This window comes from Anolis carolinensis, chromosome 2 (genome assembly GCF_035594765.1).
Source record: "Anolis carolinensis isolate JA03-04 chromosome 2, rAnoCar3.1.pri, whole genome shotgun sequence".
Classification (NCBI taxonomy): Eukaryota; Metazoa; Chordata; class Lepidosauria; order Squamata; family Dactyloidae; genus Anolis; species Anolis carolinensis.
This window is the reverse complement of record NC_085842.1, coordinates 234,255,226-234,273,810: the sequence shown is the minus strand read 5'-3', so window position 1 is coordinate 234,273,810 and position 18,585 is coordinate 234,255,226. Positions and strand designations below refer to the sequence as shown.

At 40.0% G+C, this 18,585-nt stretch overlaps 1 protein-coding gene across 7 annotated transcripts in view; it reads left to right on the top strand.

Moving 5' to 3' along the window:
• Positions 1-18,585, top strand: part of cntln (centlein) — a 256,558-nt gene that overhangs the window by 91,284 nt on the left and 146,689 nt on the right. For all 7 annotated transcript variants that reach the window (XM_062971885.1, XM_062971887.1, XM_008103175.3 and 4 more), the window contains 2 exons: positions 5,101-5,263; positions 9,854-10,048. In XM_062971885.1, the coding sequence (XP_062827955.1) occupies positions 5,101-5,263; positions 9,854-10,048 (358 nt within the window). The remainder of the gene's footprint in view (positions 1-5,100; positions 5,264-9,853; positions 10,049-18,585) is intronic.

The window sequence follows — 18,585 nt, the reverse complement described above, 5'->3', positions numbered from 1 at the left end:
CGAATCTTTGACTCCTGGGAATCACGGTGTACCACTACATTGAAGATTGGCTTTTGGTTGCTCATACCGTGAGCGGCTTCTAGAGAATATAAGTACAGTAGAGTCTCACTTATCCAACACTCACTTATCCAACGTTCTGGATTATCCAACGCATTTTTGTAGTCAATGTTTTCGATACATCGTGATATTTTGGTGCTAAATTCGTAAATACAGTAATTACTACGTAGTATTACTGCGTATTGAACTACTTTTTCTGTCAAATTTGTTGTATAACATGATGTTTTGGTGCTTAATTTGTAAAATCATAACCTAATTTGATGTTTAATAGGTTTTTCCTTAATCCCTCCTTATTATCCAACATATTTGCTTATCCAACATTCTGCCGCCCCGTTTATGTTGGATAAGTGAGACTCTACTGTATGACGTCTCTCCTCAAGGATCTGGGACTCGTCGTAAACCAGATGAAATCACACCTGCAGCCCACGCAGAGTATTCGTTTCATTAGACCAATGCTGGACTCGACAGTCTCCAGTGCCTACCTTCCGGAAGTCCGTTACCAGGATCTTTACTCCATGCTGCTCCACACACTACGCAACTGAAGGGTGCAGGCCAGCCATGTCCAACCACTACTCGGCCATATGGCCTCCACGACATTCGTCACTTCGTTGGCACGTCTCAAACTGAGACTACTTCAATCCTGGTTTCTGCATGTCTTCCATCCATTGTGACACAACCCTCACAAATTCCTCAGTGTCCTGAGACATGTCAGAACGTCTCTTCACTGGTGGCTTCACCACTCCAATGTGTGCACTGGCATGGCCTTCCGACCACGTCAGCTAACAGCGCAACTCACAACTGATGCCTCCCTGCACGGCTGGGTTGCTCACTCCAAGTCATTCATCACACAGGGATTTTGGTCTCCACAGGAGGCCACCAACCACATCAACTGGCTAGAGCTGTTGGCAGTGTTCAAAGCCCTCAAGGCCTTCGAACTCTCTCTGCAAGGCCAAGTGGTCCAGGTCCTGATGGACAATACCACCGTGGCCTGGTATATCAACAAACAGGGAGGCACCCACTCTTGCTCGCTCCTTTTTCTCACCTTGGACATATGGGAATGGTGCATTCCCAGAAACATCTACGTGACAGCGATTTACCTGCCTGGAGAGGAAAACACTCTAGCCAACCAGCTCAGCTGCCGTCTGCCAGTAAATCACGATTGGTCACTACACCCTGACGAGAACCTCCCGCCTGTTTCGCAGATGGGGACATCCTACCATCAATGTGTTCGTGACGCCGGAGAACGCGAAATGCGACCTCTATTGCGCCAGGCTTCCCCAAGGATCTCAATGAGGTTGTCTTGAAGACGCCTTCCAGTACACGTGGCATGGGCCTCTCCTCTTCATGTTTCCACCAATCCCTCTTCTAACCAGGGTAGTGACGAAGATACATGCAGACTACACATACTGCATCCTCGTCGCCCCATGGTGGCCTCGCCAGCCATGGTTCGCTCTTCTCCTCTCCGTGTCCGACAACCAGTTCAGCCGGTTGAGCAGGAGGTCAGACCTCCTGTCATCCCACTCAGGACAAATGCTCCATCCAGACCTTCACCAGTTGTGGCTGACCATGTGGCGCATCAGGCCCCGCAACTATCAACAGCTGGAACTGCCGTTTTGGATGCGGCCCATCGTGACTCCACCAAGTTTTCACATGCTGCCAAGTGGAAACGCTTTACCACCTTTGTCTAGCAACCCGATGCAGATCCCCTGTCCGCCTCGACACCGCTGCTCTTGGACTTCTTGGTATCTCTCACAGCAAGTGGGCAGGCCTACTCCTCCATGAAATGTTATTTGGCAGCCATCTCATCTTATCGGAAGTGAGTCAATCTTCCATCCTGCTTCTGAGATCCACTTGTCCAACTCTTCTTGCGGGGCTACCAGAATATCCACCCACAAGTCAGGCCCTCGCCACCAGCATGGCAGCTGGACCTTGTCCTCTCGGCTCTGCAGCGGCCACCGTTTGAGCCTCTACACTCCACTGAGCTAGTTTATCTGTCATGGAAAACTGCATTACTGGTTGTAATTACATCAGCCCGCAGGGCGGGTGAGTTGTGTGCTCTTTGAGCAGACAAACCCCACATAAGGCAGATAAAGTTGTCTTACGCACTGGCATCAGTTTTCTTCCCAAAGTGCCTATGCTTTTTCATTTGTCTCAGGACATTGTCTTGCCTGCTTTTTTCCCTAATCCCTCCACGGATTTGGAGCGTGCTCTTCACTTGCTTGATGTGTGAAGGGCACTTGCTTTCTATTTGGATAGGATGGCATCCATCAGGAAGTCTCCAAGATTTTCTTAAAGTACAGGACAGACAGGAAAGGCCTCCCTGTGTGATGCCTCAGGCACCTTTGGCCCCTGACCCTGTGACTATTGCTGACCAGGACGAAGAAGACTTTGGTTTTCTTCCAAGTCAGCAAGATTCAACTCCTTTCCAGATGCCTTCTATTGACATTGCTGAGCCAGCACCAATTAAAGATGCCCTTGAAACAGTGCCGGCTCTCCCAGATTCTCTGGACGGGTTAGTGTTTGATTGCAGGGCCTTTTTGAAAACAGAAAGATCGCAGAGACAAAGCTTGAGGAGAAGTGCCAGATTAGCGGAGAGTGGTGACTATGGCTAAGCTTAGTTCTCTTGGGAAGAATTAGGGAGTCAGGCACCTGGCGCTGTGACTATGGCAAGCTCAGTTCTTTTAGGAAGAATTGGGGAGTCAGGCACCTGGTTTGGGGGAGCTTATGAACTGCAATAAAAGTATTGCGCTGGGAACTTTCCTGTGCGGTGTCAACTTTACTTCTTACTGAGAAGCATCATCGTCTCCAGCTCTTGAAATCCAAGCAGCCTGAAGGTGCGCTTACTCTTGAGTAGACCTCCTTGCCCAAGTTTGGACTGCGTTTCAGCTCCTGCACATCCAGTTCGTGCCTTACCCTGAAATCCTGCTTTTGGACATTTACTCCAGAGAACTCTTCTTTGCCACCTTGCTCCTTTTCCCCACTCAATACTCAAGCCGAGTTTGAGTGTGTTTCAGTTTCTGGACTTTGGACTTTAATATCGGACATAAGACTTTCACTTATTGGACTAATTCTAATCTTTCCTGAAAGGTCAATTGCTTATTCAACTTTGCTGCTTATTTCCTTTTGGAACTTTATTTGCTTTAATAAAGATATTATATGGTTATTGGCCTCTGTGTTGGTTTTCAGTGCTCTCGCTCCTAGGGGGTGTAACACCCTGTTTCCTCCCAGCGACTCTCAGCCTGGATTAAGGCTATGATATGTCTTGCTTACCAGATGGCTGGGAAGGATCCTCCAGCCACCATTAAGGACCACTCCACGAGGGCTATGGCATCATCTGCGGCCCACATGAGTGAGTAGCATATCACTTGAGGACGTCTGCAGGGCAGCGACCTGGGCTACCTCCCTGATGTTTACTGCCCACTACAAGCTTGATGTCCTTTCCAAGCAACAAGCTGCGTTTGGATGTGCGGTTCTCTTTTTAGCGGTGGCATGACGCCCACCAGCCAAGGTATGTAGCTTGTTAGTCAACCATATGTGCGATTTCACAGACACCATGAAGGAGAAAGAATGGTTGCTTACCTGTAACCGTATTTCTTTGAGTGGTGATCTGTGAAATCCGCACATCCCCACCCGTCCTCCCCACTGACTGCCATGCCTCAGCGACTCTGCCTCTGCAGGGCGGAGGAACTGGGGCTATCTCCCCACCTGTTTCTTATGTATCCTCAGGGGAAGAAGGGTGGGGCCATAGCCTTAAAATGAGAGAGCTTGCTATAGGTTCTGAACTGCTGCGCATGCATTTGAATTACTACCATATGTGCGGATTTCACAGATCACCACTTGAAGAAACATGGTTACAGGTAAGCAACCATTCTTTCTGTTTTTTAATTCTTTTTTTCATATCATTTCAGTTAACTACAGTGGAATGCAGGGTGTCAAAATGTACCCCAGCCAGATAGATAAAGGCCTACATTTTCCTCTGCCTTAAAACAGTTAGAATGCCTTTGTTGGGACTAATTATTTCTCATTCTACTAGAAGATCAGCTACATCTGTTGCTTTTCAGACCAGGGCCCCTTGTGCAGAATTTTGTAGGGCTACCACCTTGAAATCTGCACCTTTTAATTTTTAACCATTACAAGCAGGATAAAATAACTTCAATTGTTAATCTTTAACCTTTTGATCAGACATTTCTACAAGTGGTTGATTTGGAAGGTTGTGAGCCTCTTGTGCCTATTTTCTTAAATAGGGATGTATTTTTTACTGTTTTGAAATAACAATTGAGTTAGCGTAAATCTGTCTCATAGGAAATATGTCCTTTGCTACTGTACGAACAGTAATAATGATATACACACACACACATGTGTGTGTGTGTGTTGGGCATAGAACATGCTGCCCTCCTTCTGTGCCCCTGAAGTGCTGGTGGAGACAGGAGAGGGAATACACTTTTCCAATGGTTACTCATTTTCATCTGCTTCATTTTCTTTTTCTTACCTGATGGCCTGTTTAATTACCATTGTAGTTTATGGGTCCATATAAGACTTGGTGCTAGGTATGCCTGATTGCTTTAGACACCTGTCTGTGGAAGAAGAAGCAACCCATCTAAAGAATCTCATCTGTCCACTGCAGAAAATGACCATCTTTACTGTTGATGTTCTGTGTAGACTGCCAGTGACTCTTTATATATTTTATTTGGATCTAAAAGAAAGTATCCATGTTATTAGTATATCAATTGCATATCTGGGAACGTTAAAAAATCTCATATACGGAAAAGAGAATGCTTAGTGTTGCCATGAAGACTCCACAAAGATTTCATTTGTGTTATCAGTAATACTGTTTTCAGACACATTTAACTGAAAGAAATGAAAAAAATGTTGGTTTCATTTATACTATTTTTTTTAGTTACAGATAACCTTAAGAGAATGAAAAGGAAAGGCAAACACGAAAATGAGATCTTTAATCAAAATATATAACATGACTATTTAATCAAGTATTTCTACATATTTCTTTTCCTTAAGTTTCTTTTTTTTCTTGCTTGCTATGCACAGGAAGGAGTTGCAGGAACTGCAGAATCTCTACAAACAAAATACTGAACATGCAGCACAGCAGGCAGAGCTGATCCAGCAGCTTCAGGCTCTCAATATGGACACACAAAAAGTACTGAGAACTCAGGAAGATGCTCACACAGCGGAAACAGTTTCATATCAAAAAGTATGCAGTCCCTCCCCTCCCCAAGTATATTTGATTCCATATAAGTACGGTGCTTGGCAGGAATACATTTCTTGCAATGTCTCTTGACTACTTGGGGCAAGTCATTGTTGCATCACATTCCAATAGCACTTTTTACCTTTTATAGATCTGCATTTTTCTTTCCAGAAAGTAAAATGTAGTATAGTGGTACTCCATTTCTGCATGCATAAATCTCCTTCCCTTGACTTATGGGCTATGCCACTGGTGTAATTTTACTTGCTGAGATTTGACAGACCATAGCATAGGTCAGCGGTTCTCAACCTGGGGTCCTCAGATGTTTTTGGCCTATAACTCCCAGAAATCCCAGCCAATTTACCAGCTGGTAGGATTTCTGGGAGTTGAAGGCCAAAAACATCTGGGGACCCCAGGTTGAGAACCGCTGGCATCGGTATTAGTGGCTACATTTAGTGGTGTTTTTCTTAAATAATGAGATTGTTCTCTCATAAAACCTGATGCTCTGCTCTGTCGCCATGACTCTTTCTTCCAAGTGTCTACATAACAGGTTTGTGCCACTGTTTGAGGAGGAGGTAGTGCCTTTACAACATGAAAGAACGTAAGTCATTGTGGCTGTGTTTCAGATCCAATATCCCTGTGTAGCCAATTGTAATCGTCTTCTGCCCAATCAAATGAGGATGAAACAATGAGAGGTGCTGACTTTGTGCACAAATAGTTTTAACTTCAAAACAATACATTGGAGAAAATAAAAATTCCAGCTTTGGTGGAAGAGAGGGTTCTTGAGGATAATGGTCTGCTAGAAAAAAATGAAAGATTGTAATTTATCATTGGATCTCAGTCATTCTATGGATACAAATTTCATTGAAATAAATAAGCCTCAAGTAGTACTATGCTCCTTGGTGCACAACGTTATGTGTGCTGAATGCTTTCTTTCACATAGTACATAGTTGTTATGTTCCAGCATTCAAACTTAGTATATTGTTTGGGAATTTTACCTCTAACCAAAGGAAATAGACTTCCTTTATGAGCTGTTCAATCAGGCTGATTAATAAATAGCTAGACAGTGAATGGAAGTGCTATGCTTTGAAACAAAAACTTCTAAACTGTAAATTTTTGAGTGCTCTGATAAGGCAGTCTAGAGACCAAGAAATTCTTCTTCTCTTATTATCCTTAGTATTGATTTAAACCTCACCACCTTGAGTCTTAGGTGTGGACATGTCTATTGAGTCTCATTAAAACCAGCACGCTACAGGAGCACTTTGTATGTTTGGGACCAGTAAAATACTTGGAATACATTTTTAGAAAACAATTTCTTTTTTTCGAGAAGAGCTATAAATACAATATAAAATAGATGTCAGGAAGTTTTCATAATCTTTCTAACATAAAGTAAAGGGAATCAGTGTTGTCTAGACTCCTGGCAGAAATAACTGTGAAACTCAAAGTCGACCACAAGGTTTTCCAGGTTGGGAGTATTGCCTCACATGTGATCTGCAAAGACACTGGAGGGATTTGACACCTTTCTCACTCTACTTATGTGTAGATATTTCTTTAAAAGCATTAGAAAACGTTATGTCTAAGAGATGAAGCATAACTGACTCATGATGATTCAGTCACTGTACTTCTTGAATTTCCATAGAGGTGGAATTACATCATACATTTAAGAATTCAATATGTTCTAGTATAGCATTAATGAATTTTTTGACTGCATATTAAAATAATTATAATTAATTTTATTTATACCCCACCTTTCACCTCATTGGGACTCAAGGCGGCTATCAATCAACACTAGACAATTTTAAAAAGCGCAATACAAAAGTTAAAAAACAATTTAATAGTAACAGTATGGTAAAAACAGAATTAAAACAGAATACATTTACTATAAAATGACCTTTAAAACCAATATCCCCTAATCCTTTGGACTGAATGTTTCATTTATTTGTGGACATTCACCTGCCACAGAATAAAGACATCCAGGTTATAAAAGGCAAAGCACATTTGTTAAAAAAGAAGGCTAGAACCTCTCCTTTTGATTTATACATTTTAAAAAAATATATAGGATTTATATATTTCTTCGCCTGGTGGCGAAGTGCGTTAAAGCACTGAGCTGGAGACCGAAAGGTCCCAGGTTCAAACCCCGCTGTTAGCTCCAGCTCCTGCCAACCTAGCCGTTCGAAAACATGCCAATGTCAGTAGATCAATAGGTACCGCTCCGGCGGGAAGGTAACGGCGCTCCATGCAGTCATGCCGGCCACATGACCTTGGAGATGTCTATGGACAACGGCGGCTCTTCGGCTTAGAAATGGAGATGAGCACCAACCCCCAGAGTCGGTCACGACTGGACTTAACGTCAAGGGAAAACTTTACCTTTACCTTATAAGATTTTATTTTGGGGAACTGAGAGATAAAGTTGTAAAATCCTTAGTTCTGTAACTTGCAGAACTGGACTGGTGCTGTTTAGCAGCAAATATGTCACATGTATCTTCTAATCCAGTGATTCCCAAAGTGGGCGCTACCGCCCCCTGGTCTTCCCAAGTGCCAGAGACAGGGCTGAGCATCTGAAGCGCCTGTTAGGACATGGGGCGGAGCTAGAGGAGTGGGCGTGGCTTCTTTCCAAGAGCCCGAGACAGGACTGAGAATCTATACCTCTTCTGAGGTGCTTGTTGGGACACAGAGGGTGGAGCTAAGGAAGGGGGCGGGGCCTCTTCCCAAGAGCACGAGACAGGGCTGAGCCTCTGCATACCCCCCGTGATGCTTGTTAGAACACGGGGGCAGGGTATAGGGGTTCAGCCCCGTCAGGCACTTAGGAAGAGGCCCTACCCCCTCCTCTAGCCCCTCCCCCTGTGTCCTGGCAGCCGCCGCAGGACAGGGATAAAAGCTCAGCCCTGCCTCAGATTTCGTAACTCCGGCCATCCCAGTCCTGGCCGCCCATTTATGGCCCCGCCCACCTCCCCCTCTCCGTCCTGCATCTTGGACTAGGGGAGAGGCTCAGCCCCACCCTCTTGAGCAGGAGCCACACCCACCCCTCTAAGCCATGCTCCCTTTCCAGGGGGCGCCGAGTAATATTTTTTCTGGAAAGTGGGCCGTAGGCCAAATAAGTTTGGGAACCACTGTTCTAATCATATATGAGCAGGCATGTATAGAACTGTGGCAAAAGTGTGTTGAAACAGTATTACTTCAAATTTGTATTTTATCTCTTTTCGTGTTCAAGACAATTTACAGTGTCTTTAAAATACCATGCCAACTGTGTCCTAGTAGTCTTGAGTGCCTATGCAAAAAGCATGACTTCCCAGATAGTGTGCTGGGATATAGAGCTTAGAATATGGCAGCAAATAATATGGATTGAGGTACTGGGTAAATGGACTATTTGACCAGTAACACTGATCTTGCTACAATGGACACTATATCATGAAAAATACAGACTTTTAGTCTCAATGCTCTGTGAATTTGCCTGTGGAATAGCTGACAAGTCCTTATCTAGTTCCTGCAGCCAGAACACTAATACAAGGAAGCCTTGGAATATAGCAGTTTTTGTTTGTTTGTAGGATGTAAAGTCTATTCTCTGATTTCAGTTACTTTTGCGTGGCACAGTAAGGAATTTGGAAGTAGTAATTCTATTGTTTAATAAACCAACATGAACACCATCAGGATCATTGCAGACAATAAAAAGTATATTGGAAAGTTAAGGACAGTTGATTATTTTACATAAATATGTTGGAAATATTCTTTAACAGCTGTTTAAGTTCATGATTATACAAATTAGATTTTGGAAACTATGTCATTGAAAGTTTACTAACGACATTTGGGAAAGTGCCATCAAACTAAATCATGTCTCTAGGACCAAACTGACTGTGAGAGGACATCCATTTTATGTTCTTAGATATTCCCCATTCATCTATAAAGCAGAGGAGGAGGTGGAGTCTAATTTCTATATTCTAATGATAATACTTATATTGATGGAGAGCCAGCATGGTTTAGTGGTCTGAGTGTTAGACCATGACTCTGGAGACCAGGGTTCAAATCCCTGCTTCGCTGTGGAAACCACTCTGTGACCTTGGACAAGTCACACTCAGCCTCAGAGTGAGAGAAGATAAGTCTCCTCTCAATAAATCTTGCTAAGAAAATTCATCTTAGGGTTGCCATAAGCCATAAATGACTTGAAGGCACACAGTAACAATGTGCTAATAATGAAAGGCAAATTTTATTGTTATCTCTTTTCTGTCTTACCTCTCAGTATTGCTATGTGTTTCCTCACAACACAGCTAACATATTGGAATTATTCTGTGCTGAAGGTTTGTCAGATCATGCTAAAGTAAGGGACTGGGAGCAAGATTAATGTTGTTTATCTTTTGTTGTAGTAATGGGATTTCACCCTTCTTTATGTGTGAAGCAGATATTTACTTTGATTTGAAACTTTTGTTTCATAGTAGAAAAGTCTATTCCAAATGGAGTCTGGCAAAATAGTATTTTTAAGGGATGAGTTGATTTTCATCATTAGTTAAATTATTTTGCTGATTGGTTTATACAGTAATAGTTATGCCTTTATTGATTAATTGTACTTTTGTTCATAATGACATTAAAATATTTCTGTTTAAATAGCTTTACAGTGAATTGACTGTATGTTTTGAGAAACTCAAAGCAAGTGAGACTCAGCTCCGGCAAACTCAAATATCTCTCCAGAATGAGCTACTTGAAAAAGAACGATGTATAAGTCAGTTGGAGGAGCAACTTCAGCGGGCTCTCAGTTCTGCGTCTCCACTGCCTCCAGAAACCTTTCCAACACAGAAAAAAGAGGTAAGATAATGTTTAGGTTGCCAAAATAGTATGCCCAAGCTAACAAGTCAGTGGAAATTTGAGTTTTCCTGCATCATCTATTTTAAACGATATAACCTAGTAATTCTGCTTGTAAACTTATTTCTTATTTTGAATGATTATGTGCTTTTTACTTTTCTTATGACTGCTTCCTCTTCTGTTGGGGTGTAGCAACACCCAGAGATTATGACCAGCTCTTAAGGGTTTAGTGGAAGCCACTGCTTAACTCAGACATCCTCTGGGCAAGAAGACCAACAGAGGAGGCACACTAGGTGCTTTGCAAAGTGACCAAAAAGGGTATGACAAGGGCTGAAAGGAAAGAATACGATGGAAACAATGTATTTTTTGGAAGAAAAAGTAGTATTGAAGGAGGAAAGGGCTTTGATCCCTTTGACTGAATGAAACTTGCACAATTTACTTCAGAGAAGGAAGTTGCCCTAGACAGAAGAACTTACCTTGGAAAACGAGCACAGTTGGTACTGCAAAAACCAGATTACTTTGTGACAAAGAACAGCCCCACTTTTCCAAGCTAGTGTATCAACCTACCAGAACAATTTCATCTGGTAGCAAAAGAAGCCGCCGTCTAGACTCTTATATTCTTATTCTATTCTTCTATTCTTATACAGTAGAGTCTCACTTATCCAAGCCTCTCGCTTATCCAAGCTTCTGGATTATCCAAGCCATTTTTGTAGTCAATGTTTTCAATATATCATGATATTTTGGTGCTAAATTTGTAAATACAGTAATTACAACATAACATTACTGCGTATTGAACTACTTTTTCTGTCAAATTTGTTGTATAACATGATGTTTTGGTGCTTAATTTGTAAAATCATAACCAAATTTGATGTTAAATAGGCTTTTTCCTTAATCCCTCCTTATTATTCAAGATATTCGCTTATCCAAGCTTCTGCCGGCCCGTTTAGCTTGGATAAGTGAGACTCTACTGTACCATCAAAGTGAAAATAAGAAGGGCAAAATACTTTATTTATTAGCTAACATGTTTCCTTCACCTAAATCCAGTTCCTGGACCTGAATAATCTTCTAGGACTTAAATTTTAGTTTTCTATTTGTCCATTCTTTCAGTGTTATAAGCAACAAATAGCTTAATTAAAAGTCTGCTTTTGTCAATTCAAACAGTGTTTGGTATACTGGATAGAGGGAACACATAGAGGTTGAAATACATACAAGGAGAGAGGAGACCTGATAGCCATGTACAAATATGTGAGGGGAAGTCATAGGGAGGACGGAGCAAGCTTGTTTTCTGCTGACTTGCAGACTAGGACGCGGAACAATGGCTTCAAACTACAGGAAAGGAGATTCCACCTGAACATCAGGAAGAATTTCCTCACTGTGAGGGCTGTTCGGCAGTGGAACTCTCTCCTCCGGACTGTGGTGGAGGTTCCTTCTTTGGAGGCTTTTAAGCAGAGGCTGGATGGCCATCTGTCGGGGGTGCTTTGAATGCGATTTCCTGCTTCTTGGCAGTGGGTTGGACTGGATGGTCCATGAGATCTCTTCCAACTCTACTATTCTATGATTCTATGATTCATGCTATTAATACTTGTAGAGGCATTTGTATGCTGTCATAATGACCAGGAAACGTGATGTTTGCATCAAAGACTATTTTCACAGTAGTTTGTGAATGCTTTTGAGCTTCTATCATAACACACATGTGTATGTGAAAGAATTGTCATTTCAGTGATCCCATCTATTTGTTTATTATATTTATTTATACCCCACTTTATCTCCCCACAAGGGTCGCTACATCCCCAACCAAAAATATGTTTAAATTTAGACTTAAACATTGTGAACTGAAGAGTGAAGTGAATGGCAAATACATTCAGGATTTTTTAGGTATTCAAAATAAAAAGCTGTGGGGATCAAGAAAATTTAGTATGCTCATCTCGACACGATTGCTGAGAGAAAGCATGCATGGATTCTTGGTGTTCAGAGAATGCTAGTAGTGTGACTAGAGAACTACAAAGTTGTGAATGTTTAATTGTAGCGAAGGAAGGTTGCAGAGTAAGCAAACACTTGCAGAGCATAACTGCACAAGGATGCCTCAAATTATAATTGTTATGGTTTATAATATTGTGTAGATTGTTCAGTGCCTTGACAGAATTGCACATGAAAGACAACCAATAGATTAAATAAATATGGCCCCTCCCTTTCAAAAAACAACTGAAAACATATTTTTTCTCATTGGCTTATGAAGAGGAGGAGGATTAGATAATGATACTGCTACTATACCTCTGATACCCGGATCCGGGCTCTGTTACCCTGCTAGCCCAGTTAACATCTTTAGCAATAATCAACTTTTATACCCCTAATGAATTCTGTTGGTTCTGGGAAATTAATGCTTCTCTTTGATGTTTTGATTTATGTTGGTATAATTTATTTGATAGATTATGGCTTATTTTAATTTTAGATGTTAAGTTATAATTTGTTTTTATATGTTTGGTTATTATTTAAAAAATTGCTGTTGTGTATGTATTGGTTGTCATATTTCGGCATTGAGTGTTTGCCCTTTTGTATTTGAAATTGCTCTAAATCCCTTCAGGGAGATAGGGCAGAATATAAATAAAGTTTTATGTTGTTGTTGTTGTTGTTGTTGTTGTTGTTAATAATAATATACATCCCAAATATGTGGGATCCTATTACTGTATTTGTGGTAAGAGGACTGCAGAAGAGAGTGCTCAGGCCAAAATTACCATGCAAAGTAAAGACTGAGCAACAGTGACTGAGGCTTTAAGTAAGTAAGTCTATGACAATTATCTTGCTAAAGGTCTTTTGGTGTACTGCTGTTGTCTAATAAAAGCATTTTTGTCAATTTGTAAAAATATATGGAATTTCTAACTTTAGAATATTTTCATTGAACTTAAATGTTTATATACTTGGTAAACTAGCAAAACAAGTATCTTATCTCCAACTCATAGCAAAAGCAATCAGCAAGAATAAAAAGTGCAGGGCTTTATTATGGAAACAGCAACTCAACTTTAACTACTCTATAGTGGCAGTGTTCATGCCGCTGTAATAAAACTTAAGAACGTTTTAGTAATTTTTTTCCTACAATTATTCAAAATTACATTACCCTTACTGAAAACTGAATGGCTTTTAGTGGATTAATTAAACTGTAGCTGGTTTGCCATCTGGGTGCAGCTTATTTAGCTGCTTCCATAGAAAGATTTTTCACTGAATAAAGAGCATTTTTGTTGTTAAAAGGCAGCTGCAGAGTATTCTTTAAAATACAAATGATGTATGTTGTAATAATTCATGTCTCTTTCATTTTAGAAGTATGGTAGAGAATGAAATTCTGGACATCTTAATTTTTTGTCGGTGATGTTTTAATGGAAAGCATTGAGTCTCTCATGAATCACCTTTTATAAATTAAGGAAATAACAATCCTTTGATTTTACAAAAGTATCACTGCTGATATGTTACAAGTTTAGAGTTTAGGCTAGATGTAAAAAAAAAAGGAGAGTAAAAGGAAGATGGGGAATTAAGTAGATCTGATTTTTATGGCTCAAGTGGTTTCATTAAATTAGAGTGCTGTGTGCTCCTGTTCATTAATGAACTTGTGCCATATGCTTTAACTGTTCTGGTCAATAGCTGATAAAGAGGAGCTTGTGTTAAAAAACAAATCTGGATAAAAATATCCATGTGATGGGCTTTTATCAAAGGACTTGCTTTGAATCCAGTAACTACTACTGAGGCAATATGGCTCACAATTTGCGACCCAAAGGTAGTCATACATTATTGGAATACAGCCTACTGCGCTTCACATTACACAGATGTGAAGGCCTGATTATAGCTGCTTCATAATTAACAGTGATCCGATTTGTTTTGTGGCATAAATGGTGCATGTGTAGAACATTAGCCATGGCACTCTCATTCAAATTCAACTCAAGGGCTCAGCGGCAGGCGGGTCACGAGCTTCAGGGAGTAGACGCACAAGCTCCTCCATATGTTCTTGCGGCATCTTACTATGGCTATGAGTGCAAGATAAGTTCCCCAAAGAACCTAATCGTGTTCTGTAATTACAGTGCGGCTTTCTGCTGGCTAGAAATGAGGGAGTAGCTAAAACCCTCATCAGATAATTTGTAAATTACTTTACATGGCGGATGCCTAACTCAGTTGGTTTTCAACTGCTGAAATTATAAATAATTGTAACAGATGTGGCAATATGGCTGGCCTCCAATAAATGAGGCCCTTGATAATTTGGCCGACCCTTTGACAGGCCAATTTAATAAAATGTGAACAAAATCTTCTTGCTAATAATTTATCATCCCTTTTCCCAATAGAATAAATTTAATTACCCTAGCAGTTAACAAGGTCACACCCAGATGCCAAACTCGGCTACAGTTTTGATAATGCAATCAGGAATTGAAAGGTGATGACAGCGTTGTTGTTTTTTTCATTACCTGGCTTCACATAAACACAGGTGGTGTAGCTTTCTTGTCAGTTTTTAATAATTACAGGCTATTATGGAATGCATAGTTAGCAGATTGAAAACCACACTTTGGTGAATTTGAGTATGATTGAGATTCTAATGTATAGAGATGATAATACATAACAAGCGCCGTTCCTGGTTTAACCAGTTATTGTAGAACATTTGATTTCCAATAGTGACAGAAGTATAACAGTCTGGCAAACTTCAATCTGTCTGGCTAGTCAATCTGATTTGTTAAGAAACAAAAGATGGAAGAACAAGTGATCCATTTTTCTCCTTGACCAAACCACCTTTTGTCTTTTCAAATTTATGTGCTAGCACACAATTTCATACATGCAACACTAAAAGCAATTTGAACGCAATCCAGTCCAACTCTTTACATAGCAGCTTCTTACTAAGATCATTAGAATGAGCTGAATGCAAAGTCATGTGGCAAAATTTCCTTTTACTGTTCTCTGGCATTTCTGATTGAGGAGATTCAACAAAACGTTAGGAGTCAGGCCATATTCTCAGCAATACAAAAATTATGTTTGATATGAAATGTGTTATGCTGTTATTTCAGTGAGGCAGTAAAATGGGAACTAAACTTAAAAATTAGATACATCCCCATGCAAAAAAATGGGGGCATTTTCTGTCATATTGTGGCCTCATTAATAATAATAATAATAATAATAATAATAATAATAATAATAATAATAATAAAGTTATTATTATGACAAAGTTCTGGGACACAACACACCAGACATCACAGTTGTGGAAAAGAAAAAGGTTTGGATCATTGATGTTGCCATCCCAGGTGACAGTCGCATTGACGAAAAACAACAGGAAAAACTCAACTGCTATCAGGACCTCAAGATTGAACTTCAAAGACTCTGGCAGAAACCAGTACAGGTGGTCCCAGTGGTGATGGGCACACTGGGTGCCGTGCCAAAAAATCTCAGCCGGCATTTGGAAACAATAGACATTGACAAAATTATGATGTGCCAACTGCAAAAGGCCACCCTACTGGGATCTGCGCTTATCATCCGAAAATACATCACACAGTCCTAGACACTTGGGAAGTGTTCGACTTGTGATTTTGTGATATGAAATCCAGCATATCTATCTTGTTTGCTGTGTCATACAATAAAATAATAATAATAATAATAATAATAATAATTTATTTATATACCACCCTATCTCCTCAGGAGGATTCAGGGTGGTTTCCAACATGGCAAAACATTCAATTGCTGAAAATAAACCACACAACAAATTAAACATAGTAAAAATTATAAACATAAAACAAGAACATACAATTCAAAACAATCACAAAAATTAAAATTCAGTTCCAATATGCTCCATCAACAGGGCCAAAATATAATGACTAGTGCTTCAGGGTAGGCATGCTCAACTATAAAGTGCTAGGCAAGACTAGTTCAACAGAATATCATAAGGCCAGGAAGTGGATGAAGTGTAGAGCAGGGTCCTAGCTAACAACCAGAGGGGGCCTAGGACTAATCCTGCTCGAAAACCTGCTAGAACCACCAAGTTTTCAGGTTCTTGCGGAAAGAGGACAGTGTTGGGATTTGCCTGGTCAGATCCAACAGATCCATCATGAATTTAGAGCTCCCTGAATCCAGGGTCCGTTTATGTGTATGTGGAGATACTTTACTAAGGCCATACAGCATTTCCAAGTGTACATCTAGGAGGCTGGCACCCATATACAGAGAGGTATGTGCACAATTGAACCCTCTGTGTGCTCTGGAATAAATTCCTTGTCCGCACTGTTGTGTTCCTCCCTGTTTAATGAACATTTTTCTGTGTTTGGAAGAAAAAAATGAGGGGATGTTGATTTCCTGGCTGTTTTGTATGGTAACTATAATCTGATTTTAACTATGCTATACCCAGCCATAGTGGAGTGCTTCTTGAAATTTAATCCCTCTGCATGAATAAACAACAGCAAGGTTTTGGACAAGGATAACAGACAACAGCCATATAAAGCAGGAATGGGCAACTTTACTATGGTTGGGGGAGTCAAACCTGCCAGTCCATCAAACCTAGGAGGGCAGCACCTTCTTCTCATGCAATTAAAAATTGCTAGAAAAGTAACCTGTGCTCTCTAGAGTCTCTGAATGAGCAATTATGCTCGCTTTTAGGGAAGCACTGACCAATTTTGTGCCCAGGAGGGGACATCTTTTTCCAAACAGGAAATGACTGGAAGTCATTTCTGATTTTTGTTTTTGTTTTTGTTTTGAAAAAGCTCTAATCCTGGAAAGAGACCAAGGGGATGTGAGAAATTGAACTTACAACTTCTAGAATATGTGTGTGAGAAGGTTCAATCGAATTAATGAATGGCTGAATGAATTAATTCACATGGTGATGGGATAGATTGCACTGTGGATCCTGGCAGACTGCATTAGTCCATACGCCATACTTTGTCTACCCTTAGTTGTAACATGAAGAGGGATTGTAATTAGCAATGAAGAGAATTCTCTCAAGAAGAGTATTTACCCCCAGAAAGCTTTATTAGTTGGTCTAATCACATAGTTTACAGCAGTCAGTGATTATTTTTTTTTTACCAAGCTGGTGATTTGGGATGTTTTTTCTCCAAAGTGCCTTCTCATAAAGTAACTTTTTAGGAGATGGAATGGCACTCACTTTGCATATACAGTAGAGTCTCACTTATCCAACATTCGCTTATCCAACGTTCTGGATTCAATGCATTTTTGTAGTCAATGTTTTCAATACATTGTGATATTTTGGTGCTAAATTCGTAAATACAGTAATTACTACGTAGCATTACTGCATATTGAACTACTTTTTCTGTCAAATTTGTTGTATAACAAGATGTTTTGGTGCTTAATTTGTAAAATCATAACCTAATTTGGTGTTTAATAGGGTTCACCTTAATCTCTCCTTATTATCCAACATATTCGCTTATCCAACGTTCTGCCGGCTCGTTTATGTTGGATAAGTGAGACTCTACTGTATTAGCTTTATGGGTCAGGACAATACATACAAGAAGCCCAGTAGTCCTAAACCTTCATTTCATATAGACCAGTCAATGCTGTTAAAATTTAATAAAAATACCTTCTTCTTGTAACCTGCTAACTGGAGTTACACTGCTAACTAAAATCACTTTTTTTTAGCTCTTACTCTCTTGAGATATTATTTTCCCAGCTCATTCTTAGTTTGCCTCATAAGTGGTAGACATGACCACACCACACATATTTGAAGCATAGCTTCCTACATGGAAGTACATATATAACTTTGCCTTTTTTGATCCACATTAAGCCTAATGTTACTTTCTTTGCTTTTTCATTCCTTCAAATACTTAGATTCAATTAGTTATTTCACAGTTAAGGCAAAGCATTTGCTTTTATATCCAAATTGGCAAACCAGCAGGCACCATTTGTGACATTGCTTAACATCATTACAGGTTGTGGGAGCACAGCTGTTAAGGCAGCAACTTTTACTTCCAATTTCCTTGCTTTGTGGACCTTCATCTCACACGAGAAAACACTGCTTTTCAACTGTCATTTTTTGATGACTGAATTTAACTGATATTTGAAAAGGAAAGTTACAACTAAAAGTGTTCTGAAAACAAAAATGGAAACAAATGAAACTCCTCTTAAATTATTAGCTTCCAAGATATGTGCTAATGAATACATGTGTACTACTTTGTTTATTCAAAAAGCATGGTTTCAAATAAAGCAGAACACGGTTCCAGCATTTGTTAACTGCTGTCCATTTGACATAATCTTATGCTGTCTCTGTTACTGAGAGACATCCTAGTCACCCTATTAACAGTGCCATTCAGATCTTGAAAAATCAGGCTTATGGCTTTCTTGACTGAGCCTATCTCTACCTATAGTGTGGTCTTCCTCTTTTCCTACATACTTTTTTTAGCATCATTGCCTCTTCTAGTGAGCCATGTCTTCTAATGGTATGTCCAAATTACAGCTGTATCATTTTTAATGGTAGCATTGTGTTAGTATTATGTACTTTGTTTTATTTTATGTATGTATGATGTTAAATTACCATATTTCTTGTATTTTGTGTTGTTATTGCTCGTTATTTTATTTTTGAA